The following is a 26,181-nucleotide window of genomic DNA, read 5'->3' as shown; positions in this document are numbered from 1 at the left end:
TGGCGAACCTTTTACAGGCCGAGTGCCCAAACTGTAGCCCTAAACCCAATTTTTTTTTCCGAAGTGCCAACCAATCCTATTATATAAAGAATTGATTTTAAGCTTACCTTTGCAGTCTTCTCTTCAGCAGGGGCATCACGCTCATGCATGCTTACCACACATTGGAGCTGAGCCCCTGCCCTTTCCAGACACAGCAGTTGGATTGATCTTTCTGGGAAAAAATTGCAGCATATTAGACAGAGATTTTAGCCTGGAATACAATCAGATGTCACCCTGTAATCCACATCTACATTTCAAAGTCTGAACATCTTGAAATCCCATAAAGACGTACGAGTGGCTCCCCTCCCCTTTCATTGTGTAGTTATGTCCCCCTTCCTCGGCCACTTCCTGGTAAACATGTCCCCCATCCTGATATAGATTTCCTACATTCTGGTATATTTGTCCCCATCATGGCCCCATCCTGGTAAATGTCCTCCATCCTGGTAAATGTTACCCATTCTTGCATGTTCCCCCATGCTGGTAAATGTACCCCATCCTGACATATTGCCCATCCTTGTAAATGTTCCCCCATCCCGGCATGTACCCCATTCCTGATAAATGTTCCCAATCCTGGTTAATTTACCCCATCCAGGTAAATGTACCTCTTCCTGGTAAATGTACCCTATCGTGGCATGTTTCCCCCATCCTGGCATGCATGTTTCCCCCCCATCCTGGCATGCATGTTTCCCCATCCTGGCATGCATGTTTTCCTCCATCCTGGCATGCATGTTTTCCTCCATCCTGGCATGCATGTTTTCCTCCATCCTGGCATGCATGTTTCCCCCCCATCCTGGCATGCATGTTTCCCCCCCATCCTGGCATGCATGTTTCCTCCATCCTGGCATGCATGTTTCCCCCCCCATCCTGGCATGCATGTTTCCCCCCCCATCCTGGCATGCATGTTTCCCCCCCATCCTGGCATGCATGTTTTCCTCCATCCTGGCATGCATGTTTGCCCCATCCTGGCATGCATGTTTCCTCCATCCTACCATGCATGTTTTCACCATCTTGGCATGCATGTTTCCTCCATCCTGACATGCATGTTTCCTCCATCCTGGCATGCATGTTTCCTCCATCCTGGCATGTATATTTTTCCCATCCTGGCATGCATGTTTCCTCCATCCTGCCATGCATATTTTCCCATCCTGGCATGCATGTTTTTCCTATCCTGGCATGCATGTTTTCCTCCATCCTGGCACGCATATTTTCACCATCCTGGCATTCATGTTTCCCCCATCCTGGCATGCATGTTTCCTCCATCCTGCCATGCATGTTTCCTCCATCCTGGCATGCATGTTTCCTCCATCCTGGCATGCATGTTTCCTCCATCCTGGCATGTATGTTTTTCCCATCCTGGCATGCATGTTTCCTCCATCCTGCCATGCATATTTTCCCATCCTGGCATGCATGTTTTTCCTATCCTGGCATGCATGTTTTCCCATCCTGGCATGCATGTTTCCTCCATCCTGCCATGCATATTTTCCCATCCTGGCATGCATGTTTTTCCCATCCTGCCATGCATATTTTCCCATCCTGGCATGCATGTTTTCCTCCATCCTGGCACGCATATTTTCACCATCCTGGCATTCATGTTTCCCCCATCCTGGCATGCATGTTTCCTCCATCCTGCCATGCATGTTTCCTCCATCCTGGCATTCATGTTTCCTCCATCCTGGCATGCATGTTTCCTCCATCCTGGCATTCATGTTTCCTCCATCCTGCCATGCATGTTTCCTCCATCCTGCCATGCATGTTTCCCCATCCTGCCATGCATGTTTCCTCCATCCTGCCATGCATGTTTCCCCATCCTGCCATGCATGTTTCCTCCATCCTGCCATGCATGTTTCCTCCATCCTGCCATGCATGTTTCCTCCATCCTGCCATGCATGTTTCCCCATCCTGCCATGCATGTTTCCTCCATCCTGCCATGCATGTTTCCTCCATCCTGGCATGCATGTTTCCTCCATCCTGCCATGCATGTTTCCCCATCCTGCCATGCATGTTTCCCCCCCATCCTGCCATGCATGTTTCCCCATCCTGCCATGCATGTTTCCCCCCCATCCTGGCATGTATGTTTTTCCCATCCTGGCGTGCATGTTTCCTCCATCCTGCCATGCATGTTTCCCCATCCTGCCATGCATGTTTCCTCCATCCTGCCATGCATGTTTCCTCCATCCTGGCATGCATGTTTCCTCCATCCTGCCATGCATGTTTCCTCCATCCTGCCATGCATGTTTCCCCATCCTGCCATGCATGTTTCCTCCATCCTGGCATGCATGTTTCCTCCATCATGGCATGCATGTTTCCTCCATCCTGCCATGCATGTTTCCCCATCCTGCCATGCATGTTTCCTCCACCCTGGCATGCATGTTTCCTCCATCCTGGCATGCATGTTATCTCCATCCTGGCATGCATGTTTCCTCCATCCTGGCATGCATGTTTCCTCCATCCTGGCATGCATGTTTCCTCCATCCTGGCATGCATGTTTCCTCCATCCTGCCATGCATGTTTCCCCCCCATCCTGGCATGCATGTCATCCCCCCCATGCTGGCATGCGTGTTCCCCCCCCATGCTGGCATGCGTGTTCTCCCACCCCATGCTGGCATGTGCGTTCCCCCACCCCCACCCCACGCTGGCATGTGCGTTCCCCCACCCTGCCATGTGCATTCCCCCACCCCCACCCCACGCTGGCATGTGCGTTCCCCCACCCTGCCATGTGCATTCCCCCACCCCCACCCCACGCTGCCATGTGCATTCCCCCACCCCCACACTGCCATGTGCGTTTCCCCACCCCCACGCTGCCATGTGCGTTCCCCCACCCCCACGCTGCCATGTGCATTCCCCCACCCCACGCTTCCATGTGCGTTCCCCCACCCCCACGCTGCCATGTGCATTCCCCTACCCCACGCTTCTATGTGCGTTCCCCCACCCCACGCTGCCATGTGCGTTCCCCCACCCCACGCTGCCATGTGCATTCCCCCACCCCACGCTTCCATGTGCGTTCCCCCACCCCCACGCTGCCATGTGCGTTCCCCCACCCCCACGCTGCCATGTGCGTTCCCCCTCTCCCACCCCACGCTGGCATGTGCGTTCCCCCTCTCCCACCCCACGCTGGCATGTGGGTTCCCCCTCTCCCACCCCACGCTGGCATGTGCGTTCCCCCTCTCCCACCCCACGCTGGCATGTGCGTTCCCCCTCTCCCACCCCACGCTGCCATGTGCGTTCCCCCTCTCCCACCACACGCTGGCATGTGCGTTCCCCCTCTCCCACCCCACGCTGGCATGTGCGTTCCCCCTCTCCCACCCCACGCTGGCATGTGCGTTCCCCCTCTCCCACCCCACGCTGCCATGTGCGTTCCCCCTCTCCCACCCCACGCTGGTGACTCGCCCACCCCAGGGCTAGGGGACACCCGGTGCCGGGCCGGACTAGTCCGGTGGTAGTCAGTGGTGGCTGGGCCCGGCTCCGTGGCCCTGGTGGGTGTCAGTTGAATATGTGGCTGATGAGTTGAAGTTAATGTTCGTGACGCCACCTGTGGTATGCGGCTATTAAGCCGCCGCTGCTATGGGAGAACTCCGGGGTGATGTTATGGCAGCTATGATGTTACTGCTCCCCACAGGTGGAGCGATGCCCCGGGATACAGTTGGTGCCCGTGAAAGTCTATGGTGTTGTGTGGCTAACACGGTGCAGGGCCGACAGGCGAGGAAAGAACCAGGCACAAACAACAGTCTCTTTACCTTCTCCTCTTTTACTCTGGGAACAGTCCAGTCCTGGGAGACCGTTACAGGTGGTGATGGGGATCCGGTCGGCCTGGAAGTACTTGGGATGATCTTTCTGGCCAGCTGAGTATGAGGCCTACTCCTGTACTTTGCTTTGTGATGATAGGACCCTGCTTCTCTGAATCCAGCAATGGCCCTCTTTGCTGCTGGGACCGATGGCACGTCCCTTCTTTCTGTAGGTGGCTGCGCAGACCCTCTCTCTGGTGCTTCTCCGCTGGAGTCCACACCGGGCCCTGATGCTGCAGCTGTACCTTGGATGTTTCGGGGCCAGGGGCTTGCAGCTCTCCTGCCCTTCGGACTCGGCTACCAGGGGCGGATTTTATACCCTGGCAACCACAGACTCCGATGTCTGAGTCTCTCTCTGCTGCCTCTCAGCTATTCCTGCTTCTCTGGGCCAAGCTGCTCCAGCTCTAGGCCCCAGATTCACAGGACAGCTCACTCTGCGTCTGTTCACTTCCACTACTCCCTACAGACTGCCTGCACTCCCTCCCTCTGGTCAGGTAGAGGAAGGCTCCCTGGAATTCCAGGTTCAGAGCTCCCCCTGCTGGCCGGAGGGAGAACTGTGTTGGGTGTTAAACCTGCTGGCCAATGGATCTCCCAATTACCTCCAGGCTCAGCATTAACCCTTTGGGAGGGCAATGCTGCTGTGGCGACCAGGTCCTAGGGCGCCACACTCCCCCTTAGTTAAATTCAGTACTCCCGGACTGTGGAAACAAAACATAACATGTCATACATTTCATCCCAATATGGGAGGCACATTATTTTTAACGTTACAACTTCAGACAGTACTATAAGAGTCCAGTGTGGCTCCCTGCCGGGTGTCCATTACACTGCTCCATGGGGGACCCGCCGCGATCAAACCCCCAACGTAGGCTCTGGGCGTGCGTCAGAGCATTGATGACCCCACTCTATGCACGCCGGACGGGTTTTTCTTCAGGGGTGTTGAGCACACTGGTGCTAACTATAAACAATTTAGGTGTTGGCCACCCATAGTCCAGTGGCCCAATTGTCCAATTTCGCAATCACAAAAAAAAAACATTTTGTACACGACATTACAGACTTTTCACATAACTATTTACATTCTAATAAATACTCTTTCTTTATATAGTTGATTCCCTATACCTTAGAGGGGGTTGTCCCCGAGTGCTGCGTTGAGACCTGCGTAGCTCTGGTGTTTGTCCCTGACTACTTAGTGTGTCTCCTATCTCAGCACTACCGGTAGGCCTAACCCCAATAGGTATGCATGATGATTGCCTATGTGGTCTAGGAGTCGCCAAGGGTATGACAGGTTCACCACTGACAGGGGGTTGATCCTCCTGTTCCACTGCTGGCGTGTCACCGCGTGTCGGGGCGGACGGTTCTTTGGGTGGATCCGGAACCTGTTCTGTTTCTGGCTCGACCAACTGTGGGAACGTCAGGACCGGTACCACTACGGCACCATTTATGCGGTTCCAAGTCTTGGGGAATTTGCCGAGGATCGTTTGTATCATCTCTTCCCCTTCTTCTCGAACTTCCTCCACTTCCCTTTGAACTTTGCACCGCTCAGGGCACGTCTTCAGGCGGTCTCTGGATATTGCTTGACAAGTCTTGCCTTCGTCCTTGCTTATGAGGCACACCTTACTGTTGTCAAAGTTGGAGGGGATAATGGTGTAGGGCTCGTTCTCCCACTGATGATCATCCAATTTATGCGTCCTCCGCTTCTTCTTGAGGACTTGTTCTCCAGGTGCTAAGGGAGTTGCTGGGGCCGTTTGATTGTACTGCTGCTCTTGTCTTGTTCTGGCTTGAGACAGGCTCCTCTCTACGCATTCCTGGACCTTACGGTACTGCTGCTGCCGTTCTGTATCCCAATCCTCTATTTCTTGAACCGCCTCAGGCGACACAGTCCCCATCTCAAAGTCTACAGGCAACCTGCCAGGTCTGGCTCGCATCAGGTAAGCGGGGCTGCAGTTGGTCGAATTTACTGGGATATGGTTGTACAGGTCGACCAGATCTGGCAGCTTCTCCGGCCATTGGTTCCTTTCTTCCAGAGGTAGAGTCTTCAGCATATCAATAACCACATGGTTCATTTTCTCGCACAGTCCATTGGTTTGGGGGTGGTACGGTGTTGTTCTGATTTTCTTACAACCGTACATGTTACAAAACTCTTGGAACACCTCCGCCTCGAACGCAGGGCCTTGATCGGTCAGTACCCTTTCCGGATAACCGTGAGGCCGGCAAAAGGATGCCTGGAACGCTTTAGCTGCTGTTCTGGCTGTCTGGTCCTTCACAGGCACTACTACCAGGAAACGAGAGTAATGGTCCACAATTGTGAGGGCGTACACATAGCCTGACCGGCTTGGTGTTAACTTCACGTGGTCCAGGGCCACCAACTCCAGGGGCTGCTTCGTAACAATTGGCTGTAGGGGAGACCTTTGGCTGGCATCATCCTTCCGCCTCAGGTTACACGGGCCACAGTCTCGGCACCACTTCTCGATCACCTTTCTCATGTGCACCCAATAGAACCGATCACGGAGTAGGGCCTCCAACTTCTTCCACCCAAAGTGGCCTGCGTTATCATAAGCCGCTAGGACCATTGGAGCATCCCTCTGCGGAACCACGATCTGCCAGACAAGTTCATTTGTTCGCCAGTTGACGTGTCTCTTGCAGAGCTTGCCTTGGTAGGTGAACAGTCGTCCCCTCTCTTTCCACAACTGCTGGGCTTCTTCTGGAGCATCTGGACCAAGATGAGTCTCAGCTTGTGCTAGCTTTTCTTTGACCAATCGCACCGCCGGGTCACCGTTCTGTGTCTCTTCCCAATTATGGTGGAGTAATGGGTTAACCAGGACCTCGTGTTGGCTCGAGCGCTTCACTCCCACAGCATGCTCACACTGGGAAACGCCCTGATGATGGAAAGCCGGTAACTCTATCTCTTCGAGTTCATCCAGGTCTTCTCCAGATTCGGGTAAGTGAGGCATTCTGGACAGCGCATCAGCATTGTTATTCTTCTTGCCAGCCCGGTACTTGATGGTAAAGTCAAAGTTAGACAGCCGGGCCATCCATCGCTGTTCCAACGCCCCTAACTTGGCTGTTGCCAGGTGTGTCAACGGATTGTTGTCCGTGAAGATGGTGAACTTGGCCGACGCCAGATAGTGTTTGAAGCGTTCAGTCACTGCCCAAACAATAGCGAGGAACTCCAGCTTGAAGGAACTGTAATTTTCTGGATTCCTTTCTGTGGGCCGAAGCTTCCTACTGGCGTACGCTATCACCTTCTCCCTGCCTCCCTGCACCTGGGACAAAACGGCTCCCAGGCCCACGTTGCTGGCGTCTGTATACAGTACAAACGGCTGGCTGTAGTCAGGGTAGGCCAGAATTTCTTCTCCCGTGAGAGCCCCTTTCAGCTGGACAAAGGAGGTTTCTAGTTGGCTGCTCCATTCAAATGGAGGGCTCTGCTTCTTAGCCTGCTTTGGTTGGCCCACCAGGAGATCTTGAAGGGGCGCTGCTATCTTGGTGAAACCATCAATGAACCTTCGGTAGTAGCCCACCAGCCCAAGGAACTGCCGCACCTCCTTTACCGTGGTGGGTCTTGGCCAGTCCTTGATTACGGTGACTTTCTCCGGATCAGGTGCCACACCTTCTGCGCTGACCACATGACCCAGGTACTGTACCTTTGGCTTCAAGAGGTGACATTTGGACGGCTTGATCTTCAGGCCATATTTTGACAAAGACTCGAACACTTCTGCTAAGTGCTTCAGGTGGTCTTCATAAGTCTTGGAGTAGACTATGACGTCATCCAGGTACAACAGCACGGTTTCGAAGTTGTGGTGGCCCAAGCAGCACTCCATCAACCGTTGGAATGTCCCTGGGGCGTTGCAGAGCCCGAATGGCATGCAGTTGAACTCGCAGAGGCCCATCGGCGTCGTGAATGCAGTCTTCTCCTTGTCCGCCTCTGCCACGGGAACCTGCCAATACCCACTGGTGAGATCCAAGGTGGAGAAATAGTTAGCTGACTTTAAGGCTGTTAGTGACTCCTCTATTCTGGGTAGGGGATAAGCATCTTTATGTGTAATGCGGTTAATTTGCCTGTAATCTACACACATTCTCATTGTACCATCCTTTTTCTTTACGAGCACTAGTGGAGCTGCCCAGGGGCTACAACTATCTCTGATAACCCCAGCCTCCTTCATTTCCCGTAACATTTCTTTGGCACGCTGATACTGTGCGGGGGGTACAGGGCGGTATCTCTCTTTAACGGGGGGATGATCACCCGTGGGGATTTGATGTTTAACCCCTTTCACCTGCCCAAAATCTAGGGGGTGTTTGCTGAAGACCCGCTCGTACTCCTGTACCACCCGGTAAACCCCATTCTTTTGGTGTGAGGGGGTGGAGTCGGTGCCCACATGTAAGTTTTGGCACCAGTCTTCCAGCTGCCCCTTGGAGCCCTTGTCTTCCGCCTGGTCGGACGGGATCAAGGGTTCCACTGCTTTGATGGTGTTGTTGCTGACAGTGTACAGTTTTGCTACAGTGGCGTACCGGGGCAATTTGGCTTCCTCCTCCCCACAATTCAGGACACGGATGGGCACTCTCCCCTTGCGGACGTCTGCTACCCCTCTGGCTATCAGGACTCCAGGCCTACTGTCTGAATACACCGGTTCTACCAAGGCATGGTAATCCTGACCCTTGAGGCCTATTGCTGCCCGACACCATATCAACATTTCACTTCTTGGGGGTATTGCAATGGGTAGGGGGTCACTTACCCTCACACTGCCAATTTCTCCTCCGGCCAGCTCCACCTGCTGCCTCCTCATCAGGGCTCTGATCTCCCTCTGTAGGGCACGCTGCTGCCCGGAGCTGGCAGTTTCAGACGCCTGCTGCAACAAAATTATCACTTCGGCAATACAATTTTCTATCACATTTGTACCAATGGTTACCAGCAGGTCAGATTCTTTGCGATCAATATCTACAATTATCATCCCCTGACATGGCAATTCCACCCGCCCCACTTTAATGGTTACTCCTTTATACCCAATTTGAGGTAAGGGCTGACCATTACTGGCCACAATTGTTAAATCATCATCTGGGCCATGGTCAATGTCTGAATCAGCCCAATATCTTTTGTACAGTTTATAGGGGATGGTCGTTACCTGGGACCCAGTATCCAGGAGGGCATTCAAAGGGATCCCATCCAGCACAATAGGAAGGACCGGTCGTCCTCCCACATACTTGCTGCGGCTGGGGGTTGAGCCGGGCTTCCTTACACCTGGGGGTCGGCTCCTGGCCCCAGGCTCGGCCCATTTAAAGGACAGTATCGTGCAATGTGGCCCGCCTGGCTGCAGCGGCGGCAGATCGGTTGTCCCGTTGAATCATACCGGTCTGTGTCTCTGCCTCGGGTCGGCGGAACCCTCCTCTGTCGCATCCATGGGACGTCATCTGGGCTGGAGGCCAACTCGATTCTTGCAGGCGATGGGGTCACTTGTAGGGACTGCACGATCTTGGCAAGGGCAGCTACAGTCTTGGTCAGCTCCTGGAACTGCTGTCTGAGCTCTGCAGTGGGATCCTTATCCAGGGACTGCGCCTCAGCCCCTGCAGTGGCTCGTGTTGCAGGCACCACCCCGGGGTACGTGATAGCAAGAGGGGCACTGGGTCATTCGGTGTAGATTCTCTCAGTACCCGGATGGCCTGGTCCTTAAACTTTGCAAAGTCCAGAGCAGGGTTCTGCAGGACCATGATACGCAGCTGGGTCCTGTGGGCATCTGACAGGAGCCCCTCTATGAACTGCTCAGTTAGGAGTTTGTGTTCTTCACGTACACTCTCTGGGTCCACTTGTTTAACCGCTTTCAGGGCCTCCTGCAGGTTTAAGGCATAGTCCCTTATGCTGTCTGTGGGCCGCTGCTTGCACCCAAAGAATCTCATCTTTATCTCTGCTGCGGTGCGGGTGTCAAAAGTACTCTTTAGCTTGGCCAGTATCTGGGTTACTGTCCCTTTATCTGTATCAGGCCAGGACTTCACTTCACGCTGGGCTGCGCCGGCTAGCTGTCCCATTAATATGCCCACCTTCTGGCTCTCAGTCAGCGGATACACCCGGAATAAGCTGTGCAGGCTTTCTCTGAAGTCGCTCAAGGTATGGGACTCCCCGGAATACTGCGGCAGCCATTCTGCGCCCGGTATGTACGGCATGGTGATCGGCATTACCGGCGCTACAGCGGGGGATGGGGCGACGGCGACAGGGATCGCTTCGGCGGGCGCTGCGGCGTCTCGGGCTATGGCAGCCACCTGCCCTCCCTCTGCGTCGGACATCTTCCTCCCCCTTAGTGAACCTTACCAGGCTCCGTTCACTTTTCAAATTTCCTTCCGGGTCGCGCGGGGTTAACAGCGCTCTGCTCTGATGGCGCGCTCCCTTCGCGCTCTTTGTCAGGCACGCCCCCCTTCTTCCTGCGCTCAGTGAGGATAATGGCGGCGGCAGTTTTCAAACAGTGAAACACGCAGTAATACAGTCTTTAAAGCGCAATTATTCAGGCGCACAGTACCCGGTGGAACCGGGCACGAAATCCTGTTCGTGACGCCAAAAGTTGACTCGCCCACCCCAGGGCTAGGGGACACCCGGTGCCGGGCCGGACTAGTCCGGTGGTAGTCAGTGGTGGCTGGGCCCGGCTCCGTGGCCCTGGTGGGTGTCAGTTGAATATGTGGCTGATGAGTTGAAGTTAATGTTCGTGACGCCACCTGTGGTATGCGGCTATTAAGCCGCCGCTGCTATGGGAGAACTCCGGGGTGATGTTATGGCAGCTATGATGTTACTGCTCCCCACAGGTGGAGCGATGCCCCGGGATACAGTTGGTGCCCGTGAAAGTCTATGGTGTTGTGTGGCTAACACGGTGCAGGGCCGACAGGCGAGGAAAGAACCAGGCACAAACAACAGTCTCTTTACCTTCTCCTCTTTTACTCTGGGAACAGTCCAGTCCTGGGAGACCGTTACAGGTGGTGATGGGGATCCGGTCGGCCTGGAAGTACTTGGGATGATCTTTCTGGCCAGCTGAGTATGAGGCCTACTCCTGTACTTTGCTTTGTGATGATAGGACCCTGCTTCTCTGAATCCAGCAATGGCCCTCTTTGCTGCTGGGACCGATGGCACGTCCCTTCTTTCTGTAGGTGGCTGCGCAGACCCTCTCTCTGGTGCTTCTCCGCTGGAGTCCACACCGGGCCCTGATGCTGCAGCTGTACCTTGGATGTTTCGGGGCCAGGGGCTTGCAGCTCTCCTGCCCTTCGGACTCGGCTACCAGGGGCGGATTTTATACCCTGGCAACCACAGACTCCGATGTCTGAGTCTCTCTCTGCTGCCTCTCAGCTATTCCTGCTTCTCTGGGCCAAGCTGCTCCAGCTCTAGGCCCCAGATTCACAGGACAGCTCACTCTGCGTCTGTTCACTTCCACTACTCCCTACAGACTGCCTGCACTCCCTCCCTCTGGTCAGGTAGAGGAAGGCTCCCTGGAATTCCAGGTTCAGAGCTCCCCCTGCTGGCCGGAGGGAGAACTGTGTTGGGTGTTAAACCTGCTGGCCAATGGATCTCCCAATTACCTCCAGGCTCAGCATTAACCCTTTGGGAGGGCAATGCTGCTGTGGCGACCAGGTCCTAGGGCGCCACACTGGCATGTGCGTTCCCCCTCTCCCACCCCACGCTGGCATGTGCGTTCCCCCTCTCCCACCCCACGCTGGCATGTGCGTTCTCCCTCTCCCACCCCACGCTGCCATGTGCGTTCCCCCTCTCCCACCCCACGCTGGCATGTGCATTCCCCCTCTCCCACCCCACGCTGCCATGTGCGTTCCCCCTCTCCCACCCCACGCTGGCATGTGCGTTCCCCCTCTCCCACCCCACGCTGCCATGTGCGTTCCCCCTCTCCCACCCCACGCTGGCATGTGCGTTCCCCCTCTCCCACCCCACGCTGGCATGTGCGTTCCCCCTCTCCCACCCCACGCTGGCATGTGCGTTCCCCCTCTCCCACCCCACGCTGGCATGTGCGTTCCCCCTCTCCCACCCCACGCTGCCATGTGCGTTCCCCCTCTCCCACCCCACGCTGCCATGTGCGTTCCCCCTCTCCCACCCCACGCTGCCATGTGCGTTCCCCCTCTCTCACCCCATGCTGGCGCTGCCGCACACGAGCCGCACACGCTGCTGGGTCCTCAGTTCCCACGCGGCCAGCAGACGGCGCTGGCGCTGCTCTCTGACGCTCCTCCGTCTCCTAAGCAACACACCTGCAGCCTGGGGGAGGAGGAGTGTCAGAGCGGAGGAGAAATGTCTCCTCCGCTCCAACACAGATTTGATCTGCCGGCGCGACTGCACTAGCAGACCAAAGCTGCAGGATCGGGCGACAGCACGCGTGCCAACAGAATGGGCTCAGCGTGCGGCTGGTGGCACGCGTGCCATAGGTTCGCCATCACTGGTCTATAGTATAGGAGGGATTATCCCCAGGTTCCAGGTATTAATGTACTGCAGGGGTAACACCAGTTTCACTTCCACTAGAGAATTGAAGGGGCAAGATGAATTATCATGTTAGTGTAGTTATTCCTCTGATACCTTGGATCACCAGGAAAGCTAGTGTTACTTCTCCTCTACCCCAGACCAGTCTCCATACTGGTCTCTGGTAATGAATATATTAAAGGTATTCTCCAGAATTATTATTTTTTCTGTAACAAAAAGGAAGTGCGAAAATAATTGAGAAAATAAAAAAGCAATACTCACCTTTTATATACATTTGTAGGGCTTGTGACTAGAGATGGGTGGGTTCACAGATACCCGGGATTGGTCGGTCCAACCAGATTTAAAAAAAAACAAAACAGTTCGGGCCTAGAATTGCTCCCAGATATCTGGCCAGACGCCGTTCCCCATATAAGCCTAGGGGACCAGAATACGACGTTTTATAATGGTGGTAGAAGGGATAAGGGGATTAGAGCAAGTACATTATACTTTCCAGTCTCCCACGCAGCTGTAACGCTACTTCCGGGGCCGCTCATTAACCTCATCCATAGGCATTGCTTCCCCCGCCCACTGGCAATCCCCATGTCTCTGATTGGTTGCAATCAGATGCGCCCCCACCCTGTGTGACAGCGTGTCTGACAGCAACCAATCAGAGGTGCTGTGTGTGTGTGTCTCTATTGGTGCAAAAATAAATAAATAGAATTGTAGTAGGTTCCCCCATATTATGATACCCCGCACAGATAACGCATACGGCTATAGGCTGCAGCCCCCAGTTGTGTGCTTATCTTGGCTGTGTATCAAAATAATAGGAATCACATGCAGCTTTTTTAAAAATTATTTAAATAAATAATTTTAAAAATCAACATGCAGTCCCTCCAATTTTGATACCCAACCATAATAAAACCTGACAGCTGGGAGCTGGTATTCTCAGTCTGGGGGGGTCCCATGCTTATTGGGCCCCCCAGCCTAAAAATAGCGAGCTGCAGCCACCCTTGACTATCGCATCCATTATATGCCATAATCATGGAACATAGACCTTGCTCATCCCTAATTGCCCTTGTACGGTCGCAGTTGGGGTAATAAGGGGTTAATAATATCTCACAGCTGCAACTAAGCCCTAGAGTAATAATGGGAGTCATCTATGAGACACCCCCCCATTCTTAATCTGCAAGTGAAAAGAAATAAACACTGTTATGCTAGCAGGGAGAGCATGGTATTAGTGGGTCCACTGACCGAAAGTACCGTTCACTTGCCTGGAGGAGCGAACTAAACCGACTGACTTCACTACTGTCACCAGAGGTGCAGCAGGTATATACGCTGGTAAACAGCTGGCAGAGGGCATCCCCAGGAGATCTGCGGTACCCCGGCAGCTGGCACCACAGATACAGTACAGCCCCTTATTAAAAAATGATTTATTTAAATAATTTAAAAGAATCTGTATAGGGTTCCTCTTATTTTGATACACAGCCAAGATAAGTGCATGGCTGGGGCTGCAGCCTGTAGCCGTATGCTTTATCTGTGCTGGGTATCATAATATGGGGGGACCCTACACCAATTTTTTTTGGGGGGGATGTGTCTGACTGGAAACCAATCAAAGACATGGGGAATGCCAGTTGGCGGGGGAAGCAGTGAATATGCATGAAGGATAATGAGCGGCGCTGGAAGTAGTATGAGTTGCCCGGAAACAGTGTACTGCCGCGTGAGAGACTTGGTAAGTATAATGGTTTCCCCTTTGTTCCTTATTTTTCTTTTTTTTATTACCCAAGTTGCTGGTCCCAGATTGTTACCTGGAGTTCCCTAAGAACTCTGGGTCCGGGATTGGTGCTCGGGTACTTTTGAACCCGAACAGATCCAAACTTTTACAGTCCAGGTCCGCCCATCACTTCTTGGGACTGACGAGGACCCCCAGAGTTGTAGTACTGGAGCAACTTTGAAAGTTAAAAATTTGTCTTAAGCGGGCTTTACACGCTACGACATCGCTAATGCGGAGTCGTTGGGGTCACGGATTTGGTGACGCACATCCGGCCGCATTAGCGATGCCGTTGCATGTGACACCGATGAGCATGTTGCAAAAACGTCCAAAATCGCTCATCGGTGACATGGGTGTCCATTCTCAAAAATCTTTACTGCAGCAGTAACGAGGTTGTTCCTCATTCCTGCGGCAGCACACATCGCTCCGTGCGACACCGCAGGAACGAGGAACCTCTCCTTACCTGCCTCCCGGCCACAATGCGGAAGGAAGGAGGTGGGCGGGATGTTACGTCCCGCTCAGCTCCGCCCCTCCGCTTCTATTGGGCGGCCGCTCAGTGACGTCGCTGTGACGCCGCATGGACCGCCCCCTTAGAAAGGAGGCGGTTTGCCGGTCACTGCGTCGTCGCCGGGCAGGTAAGTACATGTGACGGGTCTCGGCGATGTTGTGCGGCACGGGCAGCGATTTGCCTGTGTCGCGCAACAGATGGGGGCGGGTACCCACGCTAGCGATATCGGGACCGATATCGCAGTGTGTAAAGTAGCCTTTACAGCACCTTTTTCTTATCCCATGAGTGTCTTTTATTTATTGGCACTATTTTTGGTTACACAAAACATTTTTATTGTTTTTTTTATTCTAGGTAGGATGTTTTATAATTATAAAACATGTGCTGTATATGGACCGGGTTCAGCTTCTCTATAAAAGCATAAAGACGATAAAACTAGAGGAGGCACCTCCACTTACAAAACTATGGCACCTGTCGTATCCATATACCGGGTTCAGTTTTCTTTTTTTTTTCCTCAGGTATTGTCACACGATGCCCCCTTGAGCTGAAGCTGAAAAAATCTGCCCCCTCCTCCCCGTGGGGCGGAACAATTAGTTACAGAAATTGCAAAACAACGATTCACGAACCCTCCGCAGTGGAGAACGAAGTTAGGAGAGGTAAATGAAGACATAATGGGCCGGGTGGTGGGAGATTTTAGGAACTAATTTTAGACGAACCCAGTTAGAGAACCTTTATGGATGACAATACTATATACTTACTTTTTCTTCCCAGCACAAGACATTGTAGCCGGCTCAGGAAAGGGGATCAGCCATGAGCTGATAACACTGGAAATCATCTCTCCGAACGTCCCAGATCTGACGCTCATTGACCTCCCGGGGATCACAAGGATTGCTTTACCCAATCAGCCCCCGGACATCGGAAACCAGGTTTGTCACAATTAGACCTTCAGAAGCCAACAAAATATGCAATAGTTTTTTTTAAAATTCAAATTGGCTAGATTTGCAAAATTTTACCAAAATTTTTCAATTTACAATGAGTATCTAAAATACTCCACAGTCTCCACCAATTCCACTGAAAAGACATAATATAGCGCTCTGAGGTCTCCTCAGACGGTATCCAACACTCTTTAATGCAAACTCAGCTGTAGTAATGTAAAAGTGACCTCGAAGTATATGGCTATGGGTAAACAGATGGTAATCAACACCTTGAACCTAAGACACTAATTTTCTTCCCAGCTGTGCTGTCACACACTATCTGTAAAATTTCTTCAGTGTTTCCCTTCCTTTCTCTATGGCTAAGCTGTTATTTGTGATGTTCTCTCACTATTCAGATTGTACAGAACATGCATTCCCTGCCTCTGCTTTTATACTGTAACAAATAAAGAGCTGCTCTTTGAGACGCTAGATAAGCAAACATTGAATATATGAACGTGAACATGCATTACTCTTAAAAATTAAGATACTTAGAAAATAAAAAAGGACAGTTTTATCTGAGTCCAGGAGCCAGCATCAAGGCTTATCTCGCATGCACCTGTTCACACTTGTTTTTTAGGAAGTGCCATCAGTTTTCTTATTTTAGATTACAGGGTCATGCCTTCTGACGGAGCACTCCTTCACATCAGCCTAAAGGCCGCTTTACATGCTGCGATATTGGTACCGATATCGCTAGCGTGCGTTCCCGCCCCCATCTGTTGTGTGACACGGGCAAATCGCTGCCCGTGTCGCACAACATCGCATGGACCCGTCACACGCACTTACCTGTTAGCGACGTCGCTGTGACCGGCAAACCGCCTCCTTTCTAAGGGGGCGGTCCGTGCGGCGTCACAGCGATGTCACTAAGCGGCCGCCCAATAGAAGCGGAGGGGGCGGAGATGAGCAGGACGTAACATCCCGCCCACCTCCTTCCTCCCGCATTGTGGCCGGCGGCAGGTAAGGTAAGGTTCCTCGTTCCTGCGGTGTCACACGGAGCGATATGTGCTGCCGCAGGAGTGACAAACTACTTCGTACCTGCAACTCCAACGATAATTGAGACTGTACCCCCATGTCACCGATGAGCGATTTTGCACGTTTTTGCGAAGATGCAAAATCGCTCATAGGTGTCACACGCAACGGCATCGCTAATGCGACCGGATGTGCGTCACAAATTCCGTGACCCCAACGACTTCGCATTAACGATGTCGCAGCGTGTAAAGGCCCCTTAATCAATTTTTAATTTCCTAGCAGCAGGTTTCTGCCTACCAATAAAATGGTAGCCTGTTAAGCCCAGGTAAAGGCATTATTAGGTAGAGACCCAGCAAAAGACATATGTCTTGACACTGGCTGCTGGGCTCACATAAAACTGGCCTTTTTTATGCAGTAAGTGCCTCAATTTTTACATGTGTTTCCTTAACAGTAATGCATGTCCAAGTACTTTAATTCAATGTTTGAATACCTTAGTGTCTCAGGGTTTCGCAGTTTATTTGGTAGAGTTTATTTCATGATCAGCATGCATCTGTTCACACTTGTTTGTTCCAGATTCTACAGAACATGGCTGCTGCATTCCCTGCCTCTGCTTTTATACTGGCTATCCGAAATGGCTATGTTTTCCTCCCTATCTCTATGGCTAAGCTGTTAGCTATGACGTTCTCTCAATATCCAGGTTCTACAGAACATGGCTGCTACATTCCTTACCTCTGCTTTTATACTGTCTATGATAGTCTTTCCTAAATGGCTGAGTTATAATAGGATGTAATAGCTGTGAAGCATTATGGGTAAGCCGCCTGCCCAATCCTCAGGTCTCAGGCTATTGAAATCTTCTGAAATGTGCAAAATAAGACCGGTTATTCTAGGTGATTCGCTGAAAGCACATTCCAAATCGGTCAAGTTCACCAGGTTCAGCAAATTCCAGAACTCTCTAATTTTGCATCAATGTGATGTTCTTATCTCTAATATATAGAATTTTTTATTTGACAAATTGTTTTTTAGATTAAATACTTTTTGCATAAAATATAAATGTCCTCAGCTGTTTATTCCTGTACAGACCTCCAAGACACTTTCACAAATGATAAAATTCTGCCTACATTTATCCACCACTAGAGGGAGCTTCGGATCTTACCGCATACAGTTTTATTTAGCATATTGTAGACATTCTAGACAGAATTATATATTTTCATTCTGTTACTATTGATGATTTACGAAGCTTTTAACTGGAAAAATCCATTATGAAGATTAAAAAGATAAAAAATAATGAAATGAACTTTAGGCCTGAAACACACGTCCTTGAAAACCACATGCGTGTAATACGGGTCATTTTTCGGGTCCGTTTTCTGTTTTTTAGGTCCGTTTTTATGGTATGTGTGGCCTGCGTGTGTATCCCGTATGCTAGCCATATGTGCGTGTTAAATATCCGTGTGTGCGTGTGAAACTTAACTGACATGTGTTTGTGTTTTCCGTGAGAAATGGTGCATGTGTGATGCAAAATGTCGTTTACTACATGTCAGCTGACAGCAGACAGAGTTGCGGGATGAGAATGAACTCGGGTAAACTTCACCCGACTTCATTGTCATCCCGCGGCTGTGTCTGGGTGTCGCGTACTGATTAGCGGTCACCTGTCAAGGATTCACCGGTGACCGCTAATCCCCAGAGTGACTGAATTGAGCAGCCCTCTCTCATACTTACCGTTCCCCAATCACCAGCGCGGCGCTGCACTGCTGTTATAAAAGCTCCGGCGGCTTTTACTATTTTGAAAAAGCCGGCCGCTCATTAAACAATCTCGTATTCCCTGCTTTCCCCGCCCACCGGCAAATATGATTGGTTGCAGTGAGACACGCCCACACGCTGAGTGACAGCTGTCTAACTGCAACCAATCATAGCCGCCGGTGGGCGTGTCACTATGGAGCAGAGAAATAAATAAATAATTAAAAAAACCGGCACGCGGTCCCCCCCAATTTTAATACCAGCCAGATAAAGCCATACGGATGCAGGCTGGTATTCTCAGGATGGGGAGCCCCACATTATGGGGAGCCCCCCAGCCTAACAATATCAGCCAGCAGCCGCCCAGAATTGCCGCATCCATTTGCTGCGACAGTTCTGGGACTGTATCCGGCTCTTCCCGTTTTGCCCTGGTGCTTTGGCAATCAGGGTAATAAGGAGTTAATGGCAGCCCATAGCTGCCACTAAATCTTAGATTAATCATGCCAGGCGTCTCCCCGAGATACCTGCCATGAGTAATCTGTAAATTACAGTAACTAAACACACACACCTGAAAAAATCCTTTATTAGAAATAGAAAACACTAACAAATTCCCTTGTTCACCAATTTATTAAGCACGAAAAAGCCCTCCATGTCCGACGTAATCCACGGAGGTCCCGCTCTGCTACATGAAGGTGACAGGAGCTGCAGAAGAACACCGCCGCTCCTGTCAGCTCCACGCAGCAAATGAAGAAAGCCGCGCGATCAGCTGAGCTGTCACTGAGGTTACCCGCGGCCACCGCTGGATCCTCCAGCTGTGACCGCAACTCACCTGTGACTTCATCGCTATCACTTGGGCGACTTGCTGTCACAGTTGAAGGATCCAGCGGTAGCCGCAAGTAACCTCAGTGACAGCTCAGCTGATCGCGTGGCTTTCTTCATTTGCTGCGTGGAGCTGACAGGAGCGGCGGTGTTCTTCTGCAGCTCCTGTCACCTTCATGTAGCAGAGCGGGACCTCCGTGGATTACGTCGGACATGGAGGGCTTTTTCGGGCTTAATAAATTGGTGAACGAGGGAATTTGTTAGTGTTTTTTATTTCTAATAAAGGATTTTTTGGGTGTGTGTTTATTTACTGTAATTTACAGATTATTCATGGAAGGTATCTCGGGGAGACGCCTGACATGATTAATCTAGGATTTAGTGGCAGCTATGGGCTGCCATTAACTCCTTATTACCCCGATTGCCAACGCACCAGGGCAAAACGGGAAGAGCCGGGTACAGTCCCAGAACTGTCGCAGCAAATGGTTGCGGCAATTCTGGGCGGCTGCTGGCTGATATTGTTAGGCTGGAGGGCTCCCCATAACGTGGGGCTCCCCATCCTGAGAATACCAGCCTTCAGCCGTATGGCTTTATCTGGCTGGTATTAAAATTGGGGGGGACCGCACGCCGGTTTTTTAAATTATTTATTTATTTCTCTGCTCCATAGTGACACGCCCACCGGCAGCTGTGATTGGTTGCAGTTAGACAGCTGTCACTCAGCGTGTGGGTGTGTCTCACTGCAACCAATCATATTTGCCGGTGGGCGGGGAAAGCAGGGAATACGAGATTGTTTAATGAGCGGCCGGCTTTTTCAAAATAGTAAAAGCCGCCAGAGCTTTTAGAACAGCAGTGCAGCGCCGGTGATCGGGGAACGGTAAGTATGAGAGAGGGGGGAGACTGACCGACAGACTGTGAGAGAGGGACAGACAAGACAGAGAGACTGACCGACAGACATAGAGAGAGACCGACTGACGGACTGAGGGAGAGAATGACACAGAAAAAAAAAAGTCCGACATCGCATGAAAAAAGCACAAAACGTACAGGGAGCAAACAGATGCGTCTGTGTCACTCGGACGTGCGCACAGACCCATTGACTTTCATTGGGTCCGTGGTGCGTGTTCCGTGATGAAAACGGACATGCTTCCGTGCAAAACGGAGACACAAACGTAGCACGCACACGGACACACGGACCTTAATGAAAAACGCACATGTGTCCTCAAACATTAAATAACATTGGTGCACGTTTGGCCGTGTCTCCGATATATACAGAAACGGACCAAACTCACACGTGTTTGACGGATGTGTGTTGCAGGCCTTAAGGATAGTTATTAATTTTAATGTTAATAATCTCTAATAGTGTATTGTAGTAATATGATTTATTTTATACACATATCTTCAGATCAAGCAGATAATAAAAGATTACATAACAAAACAAGAGACCATTAATCTGGCCGTGGTTCCCTGTAATGTGGATATAGCAACAACTGAAGTTCTGGAAATGGCGCGAGAGGTGGATCCAACCGGAGAGCGGACTATAGGTAATATATCTGGGAATGTGTCGTTACTTGCCTCCAAGGCTCTGTTGACATTTTCTCCAACTATGGTGAAGATCCTTCCTGACCTCTATGGTGGCATAAGATCTTAAAAGGAGTATTTCCATCTCCAAGTTCTTATCTCAATATGTAGTAGGCGTAATAAAAAATTTTAGGAAATTAGAAATGTGGTATAGATATCATGATTAGCTATGCCACTTACCTCATGTGCAGGGCATTGCAGGAGCTTTGGTATCCATAAATGAGTGGTGAGCTGCACTTGGCTTCTTAATTGTATCCATGGTTACGTCCACTCATATAGTGACAGTCCTGTAGTTAGTTGCTCATGGACGTAACTATGGATACCTCAGCTGCAATGCCCTGCACATGAGGTAAGCGACATAGCTAATCAGGAGAACTATACTACATTACTAATTGGAGATATTGGCAAATATTATTATTATTATTATTACTACTACCTCTACTACATATTGGGATAGCTTCTTGAAGATGGGAATAAGCAAACATTAAAAATAATGTGCTTAACAGAAGCCTAAACAGATTCCATCCATTGGTTATCCTTTGCCCATAGACTTTTATGTTAAAAAATGTATATTTATCTAGATAGCTGTGCCAGATGCCATCCTTTAGCCATATGTCACCTATAGGTGAAAGACAAGCCTCTACTTATTCTTGCTCCACTGTGTAGTTCCCCTTTTCCTGCCTGCGGCCTTTCAGGGAGTCAGAGAGGGGGAGGAGGGGGATGCAGCTGCAGTTTCTTTCAAATTTTCAATGAGGGAGAGATGGAAGGAGGAAGTGATAGGGAGACATCATATTGGCGAAGAGGAGATGGCACAGCTTTGACAGTATCTGCTCGCTGAACAGTCAGGAAGAGTAGAGAGATGCATTTATAGCAACCAGAAGATCCATAAATCTGTAATAAAAAAATTTTATAAAACACAAAATATTAAAATAATAGAAACAGGTCGTAAGCTACAAATATTGTGCAAACATGAAAAAAAAAGAATGTAAGGAAATAGGACACAAGAAAAGTGATGATTAAGTGTATTTGTATCGCTGCTCCTTTAAATGGTAATTGTTTCCTTGGTCACAGACTACAAACATTCCGTGTAGTCAGATCCTGCAGACTTTTGCTCCGTCTTCTCGATGACCTGCAGGCAGTGGAAGAAAGTATCACTCGACTACACAAGGATTGTCTATATTTTTTCAGAACTATTATTCCGCCCTGAGCTTTATACAGAAATCGGTTTGATATATTAACCAACATTTTAATTTCATTGAATTAATAAGATAATCAGTAGTCCTAGTTTAACCCCTTCCCGACTGGGCAATCTTCCATTTTCATTTTTTACTCCCTTTCTTCCAAGATTCATATCTTTTTTTTTTTTTTTTTTACTATTCCATCCCTTTCCGAGATTTTAAATGACAGTTAGTGCATGTAAAATTCTATGCTAAAGGCCGACACCTCAGACATTGTGCTGGAATGACAGTTACATTTCTCCATAGAACTTTATTAGCACCAACCGTCATCCCTATCAATATGTCCTTGACATGTGGAAGAAACCAGAGAACCTGGAGGAAACCCACGCGAACACAGGGAGAACTAAGAAACTCCTTGAAGATGTTGTTCTTGGTTGGATATATACTTCCTCCCATGCCAGAGCCGTTCCCGTGATGTTGGTGCAGGGTCTTCCCTAACATTTTTCCACGAGAGCCCTGCAGCTAATCAGGGGCTGCTTTTATGCTGCAGCGCTCCCACTTTTTCCGCTTATCCGAGGTTCGTCTGAAGGAGTGAACCTTGGACTATTCGTCTGAAGGAGTGAACCTTGGACTATCAGAAGCAATTAGAGCACAGCAGCCTTTAGCCCCCATTTCCCCCATCCTGGTAGTAACACTACAATGTATTAATAACTTTATATTTGTGTTATTCTTTTCCTACAGGAGTCTTGACCAAACCAGACCTGGTTGACAAAGGTGCAGAAAATGAGGTCCTACGTGTTGTCCAAAACAGAGTGTACAGCCTGAGGAAGGGCTACATGATGGTCAAGTGTCGCGGGCAGAGGGAGATCCAGGAAAACATCTCCCATGAAAAAGCCGTTCAAAATGAGAAGAATTTTTTTGCAAACCATGAACACTTCAGGTAAAGATTATATCCTCACCATTGGTTATTCCAGAGCACATTAGACAAACATGACCGGCACAGAAGGAGCTTTTAAGGGGAGAGGGTAAGACCGGCTCATGCTTCAGTGGTGGCCACACGGTCATTATAGGTTGGACGCTCTTCTGAAGAGGTAGGTTTTCAAGTTGCTTTTGAAGGTTTCAGTGGTGGAAGAACAGTCTGACCGGTTGGGGTAGTGAGATTCAAAGTAAGGAGGAAGCATGGGAGAAACCTTGGAGATGAAGGAACAGACAAAAGAAGAACAAAAAAGAGAGGTCTTGTGAAGACCGGAGATAACATGTAGGGAGTTGAAGTGGAGATTATGTCACAGGCGTATAGAGGGAACTAGTGTGAATCTGAAATTACAAGTATGAAAGTATCGGGCGATTAGGTCAGACTTGTATGGAGAGGACAAATTATGGATGGACAATTATGTGTGGGTAGGTATTGGGAGATTAGGTCAGACATGTATGTGTGGCGCCCCTGTACGCCACAGGGTACTGCATCTCCCTTAAGATGTAGTACTCATCCCGGGTAAGCAGAGGTTAATCCCTGGTGTTTCTCATATTCACACACCAAACACAGTTATGTGCTTTCCCAGTAGGGGGGATGGCCTGCGGTAGATAGGGGGTTGGCTATCACAAAGCATAGGACTTTCCCGGTCACTAGGACAACCACCTGGGGGCGGGCACCACTTGGGGAAAAGGGAAGGAGCATGTGCACACTTATTCAGTCAACCCCGGGCACATCTTGGGGTGAGAGACACAGTCAGGACCTCAGTCCAACCTTCTTTGACCTCAAACTTCTGGGAGCGCCATAGGACCCACAGCTTGGAGCAGGTAGCTCAACCTGGTTTCTCTACAGCTACACAGGATTCATGGGGTTTGCGGAGGGAGGAGGTATCAAGAGGTTAGATCAGAGCTGTATGAAGAGGACAAGATATAGATTGCAGATTTCTTGTATGGTGGTATCAGGAGATTAGGACCAGAATCTGCAGAGATCACAGGTTATAGACCAGAGACTGAGGGAAGGTAAGGTAAGAAGATTAGGTCAAAGAAGTGTGATGGGACAGGTTAAGGACTAGGGCGTACATATAGGGAGGTAGTGGAGCGGTTAGGTCAGAGATGTTTGGAGGCAGGGTGTTACGTCACCGCCGGAGTCTGCTCCAGCGACTTCTGCTCCGATCACCAGGCGACGCCGTATTCCTGCCGTGGATGGTGCTGGTGATGGGAGAGGAGTCGATGCCAGCGGCAACGGTGGGCGCAGGCGCCGATCATCCACTGGGGTGGGTTATCTTGGGATCTGCAGTACCGCTGGATGACTGTGGGTGGTGTGTGTCTTCCAGCTGAAGTTGCTAGCGTTCGCTACAGCCAATGGGAAGACACCACACCCTTCTTATTCCCCCTCCTGTCACATGACCACTGCCAGAGATAGTTCTGATTTCCTGGCTCCTGGTCCGCCCTATTCTGTTTAGTGATTCCTGTGTGCTGACTTCTGCATGTTTTCTGACTACCCTTCTGCCTGCTGTTTTTGTACCTCGCTGCCCGATCCGGATTTGACCTCTTCTCCATTTTCTGATTACGTCCTTGTCTGCCGATTCTGTGCCTGTTCTGCTATTCCTGGTTTGACCCTGCCTGACGACTACTCTCATCGGACTGCAGCCTTCCACAGGTAGTGATCTCCAGGGCCCTGTGTAATTCCAAATCCCTGTATAGGGGTTAAAGGGTTTCAGGGTTCTGGGGGCCCTGCTTGGTGAGTGGCTTCCCTCTAGTCAGTCCATTACATCCCCCTGAGTCTGTTGATCCAGGGAGGCGTTACACAGGGGCAAACATACTATCTGTACATTTTGTGCAGTGGCACAGGAGCCATCAAGTAAGGGGGGCTCAAATTCATCTACTGGATTACAAAGGGTCCATGTAGTGTTGTTACACAGGGGTCATCCTCTGTGTCTTCCCCTATTTGGAAGCACAGTCTGTGAACAGCTTTGAAAGTCATTCCTACTATTTTTCAATTTTCTGGGCAATGGGTAGACAGGGAAGTGATATAGAGGGGAAAAGCATTGGGGTGAAAGATTTCTGGGCTGGAGACTCTACTGGAGGCGGCATGAGATGGTCAGAACCTGTGGATTGGAAGATATGGCTGAATCAAAAGGCGATATAACAACCTTTTTTGATGGGATATGATGGGGTGTAGAGCCTATATGTTGTGCCACCTATCTTTGGATGGATTGTTGTCTGTATTACACACACTTTATGATTGTTCCATTGTTTTAAATTTAGAGGTCTTATAAAGCGTGAACAGGCTACCATACCTCACCTGGCAGAGAGACTCACCAAAGAGCTGGTCTACCATATCTCCGTAAGTATAACATTAATATTAATTATAATAGCTGCTAAATTTTTTGGATATTTTACACTTATTTATTATTCTTATTGTCTTTTATGACTTGAACATTTTCTATTCTAGAAAACATTACCTAATATAGAGCATCAGATCAGAAATAAGCTCCGGGAGGCCGAGGAGAAGCTGAGACAGATCGGCCGAGGCGTACCGGACACAGACGAGGAGAAGTCTCATTTTCTTATATCAGTAAGTACTTAATAATGGGGGAAGGCGGGTTTATAAAACCTATTATAAAGGGCGGACTGGGGCCCAGCATTCAGGACCCTCATTTACAAGAACGACCAGAAAGCAGCATCTCTATTTACTCTGCATGTTCATGCATTGCATTGATAGCTGATTAGTTAAGAGTGGTGTAATACTTCAATTTCTCTAAGAAAAATGAAAAGCAGATTACTTTGTACGTCTTCTCTTCGGACTATGTACCACGGACTAGTACAGGATGGAGAGAATGAATGGACCGGTGGTGCACATGCTCGGTGATTGCGAATGAATGGACCGGTGGTGCACATGCCCGGCCACCTCTACTTTCCTGAGGATAGGTGATAAAATTGGGAACATGATTTATTTTATTTTTATTTTGGCAGAAAATCAGAGATTTTGATGATGGAATCATGAAAGTAGTAAACGGAGATGAAGAAGGAGACTCCGAAGACTTGAAACTTTTCAAAAACTTAAGAAAACTTTTTGACTCTTGGGAAATGACAATTAAGAATTCATGTGAAGTATGTAAGTATGAAGCCTGTCTCCAACCTTACTGGTAAAGTTATAGGTTTTTAGATATTTTCTGTTGCTTATGTAGCGCTAAAAACTTCTGTATCCCATACACCATTTCACATTGTTCATGCCACTTGGTTCAGGCCTCCATTGGCTGTAAACATGGAGAAAATACTGTAAGGTCTAAGGCACCAAAACTCTTATTATTAAAAAAAATGTATTAATCCGAGCATACACTGAAAAAAATATAAAACGCAACGTTTTTGCCAACCTTTGCCAAGCCATTAAAAGATGTTCAAAGGCCCTACGTTGGCCGAAACGTTGCATTTGGTCCCAGCAAACACTGAAAA

General features: G+C 49.8%; 1 protein-coding gene across 1 annotated transcript in view; it reads left to right on the top strand.

The window, feature by feature from the left end:
* Window positions 1-26,181, top strand: part of LOC142290893 (interferon-induced GTP-binding protein Mx-like) — a 58,415-nt gene that overhangs the window by 16,185 nt on the left and 16,049 nt on the right. Inside the window, exons 7-13 of the mRNA XM_075334959.1 lie at window positions 15,035-15,172; window positions 15,288-15,442; window positions 20,403-20,541; window positions 22,498-22,696; window positions 24,994-25,072; window positions 25,181-25,303; window positions 25,702-25,843. Of these exons, the coding sequence (XP_075191074.1) occupies window positions 15,035-15,172; window positions 15,288-15,442; window positions 20,403-20,541; window positions 22,498-22,696; window positions 24,994-25,072; window positions 25,181-25,303; window positions 25,702-25,843 (975 nt within the window). The remainder of the gene's footprint in view (window positions 1-15,034; window positions 15,173-15,287; window positions 15,443-20,402; window positions 20,542-22,497; window positions 22,697-24,993; window positions 25,073-25,180; window positions 25,304-25,701; window positions 25,844-26,181) is intronic.

Source organism: Anomaloglossus baeobatrachus, chromosome 2 (assembly GCF_048569485.1).
Source record: "Anomaloglossus baeobatrachus isolate aAnoBae1 chromosome 2, aAnoBae1.hap1, whole genome shotgun sequence".
NCBI classification, from domain to species: Eukaryota; Metazoa; Chordata; class Amphibia; order Anura; family Aromobatidae; genus Anomaloglossus; species Anomaloglossus baeobatrachus.
The sequence above is the reverse complement of the archived record's forward strand: the minus strand, read 5'-3'. Positions and strand labels throughout refer to the sequence as shown.